Source organism: Rhagoletis pomonella, unplaced genomic scaffold (genome assembly GCF_013731165.1).
Source record: "Rhagoletis pomonella isolate Grant_MI unplaced genomic scaffold, Rhpom_1.0 Rhpom_scaffold_00004, whole genome shotgun sequence".
In the NCBI taxonomy this organism is placed as follows: Eukaryota; Metazoa; Arthropoda; class Insecta; order Diptera; family Tephritidae; genus Rhagoletis; species Rhagoletis pomonella.
This window is the reverse complement of record NW_023458558.1, coordinates 59,727,965-59,729,197: the sequence shown is the minus strand read 5'-3', so window position 1 is coordinate 59,729,197 and position 1,233 is coordinate 59,727,965. Positions and strand designations below refer to the sequence as shown.

Sequence of the window (1,233 nt, the reverse complement as noted above, 5' to 3'; positions counted from 1 at the left end):
TTGCGTCTGTGTTTGTGTCTCTGTGGCTGCAGTGGCCAAATCAGCATCGGCTCTTAAACGCTTCAAAGTCTCAAAACCGATCACATCTTTGCTGTTGCACACTGAACTGCTCTCCACGTCCGGCGAAGTATTCGGTTCATTCCAGTTGTACTCTTCGGTATTGATGTCTTTTACAGTGACAAAATAATTTTCGCGTATCAATTGCTTGAATTCATCGCGCGCAGAGTTGTTGCGATAGATGTACAACCAGGTTTGGAACGAAGGCAAGGTAGAATATTCTTGGGTTTGGTAGCGCGAGAGTATGCGCTGGAAGGAGGTACGCAAATCGGCACGTTCAGCTGGAAAGCCAAGTGTCTTGCTGAACTCATCGTATGTCTCACCTGCCGCACCCTCCGCTAAGACACCGAGTATGGAGCTAATGCCCAAAGGTGAATAAACTTGATTGGCATCGATATCAGCATTGAATTTCAGCATATTCAACGCGATCTTCTGCGACGCAACGCTAGCGAAGCGCGGCAATGACGGTGCGCTGGCTGCTGCATCTGCAGCAGAGTCCAATGTATCAGTCTTTTGTGTTGGCAGTGCAGCGACGAGTGCGTAGCACAGGCATGAGAGTACTGTGGGAAAACATTTGTTTTGTTGCAGAAAACAAAAGCATATTTATGATTAATGACTTTTTAACTTTTACTTACACGCAATTTTAATTTCCATAATGGCTGTGCTACTTTCTAAAAATCCACTACTCCCTCTAATCCAGTTCAAAGCCAACTAAGTGTGTTAACGCGTTGTGCCACTCGGTACTACCTTTTCTTCTACTGTTGACCAGACGAATGTCAAACGACGAATGAAGAACGTTGGTGTAGGCCAAAGAGTTTTAAGAAAGTCAAGCGCTGCAACCATTCTTCACCGCAGAACTAAACAAGAATATGATACGACCAGTTGTTGGTTTGGTACTTTGATCGTGTCGTTATTGTGTGGCAAGCTAAGCGCCAGTGGTACAGAATTGTCAACCGCAACGAAGAACAGGTTATAGCCAATGTGCCACCAGTTACTCACAAATCTACATATAGTAAATATGTATATTGTTTAAATTTTCTTGATTGGAATTTTTTGGCGGATAAATTTTAATAATTCTGCATTATTGGAGCTGTGAATTTTTTAAGTTTTGCTAGAAAATTTTACATGCCTCTAGCTTGTAGTGAAAAGTTGCTTAGTCTATGTTTTTTAAAGGAG

At 42.6% G+C, this 1,233-nt stretch overlaps 1 protein-coding gene across 1 annotated transcript in view; it reads right to left on the bottom strand.

The window, feature by feature from the left end:
* LOC118737889 (serpin B13-like) overlaps positions 1 to 995 on the bottom strand; it is an 8,247-nt gene extending 7,252 nt beyond the window's left edge. The window contains exons 1-2 of the mRNA XM_036468701.1: positions 693 to 995; positions 40 to 617 (exon numbers count right to left, since the gene is read on the bottom strand). Of these exons, the coding sequence (XP_036324594.1) occupies positions 40 to 617; positions 693 to 711 (597 nt within the window). The 5' untranslated portion in view covers positions 712 to 995. The remainder of the gene's footprint in view (positions 1 to 39; positions 618 to 692) is intronic.
* Positions 996 to 1,233: the final 238 nt, after the last annotated feature.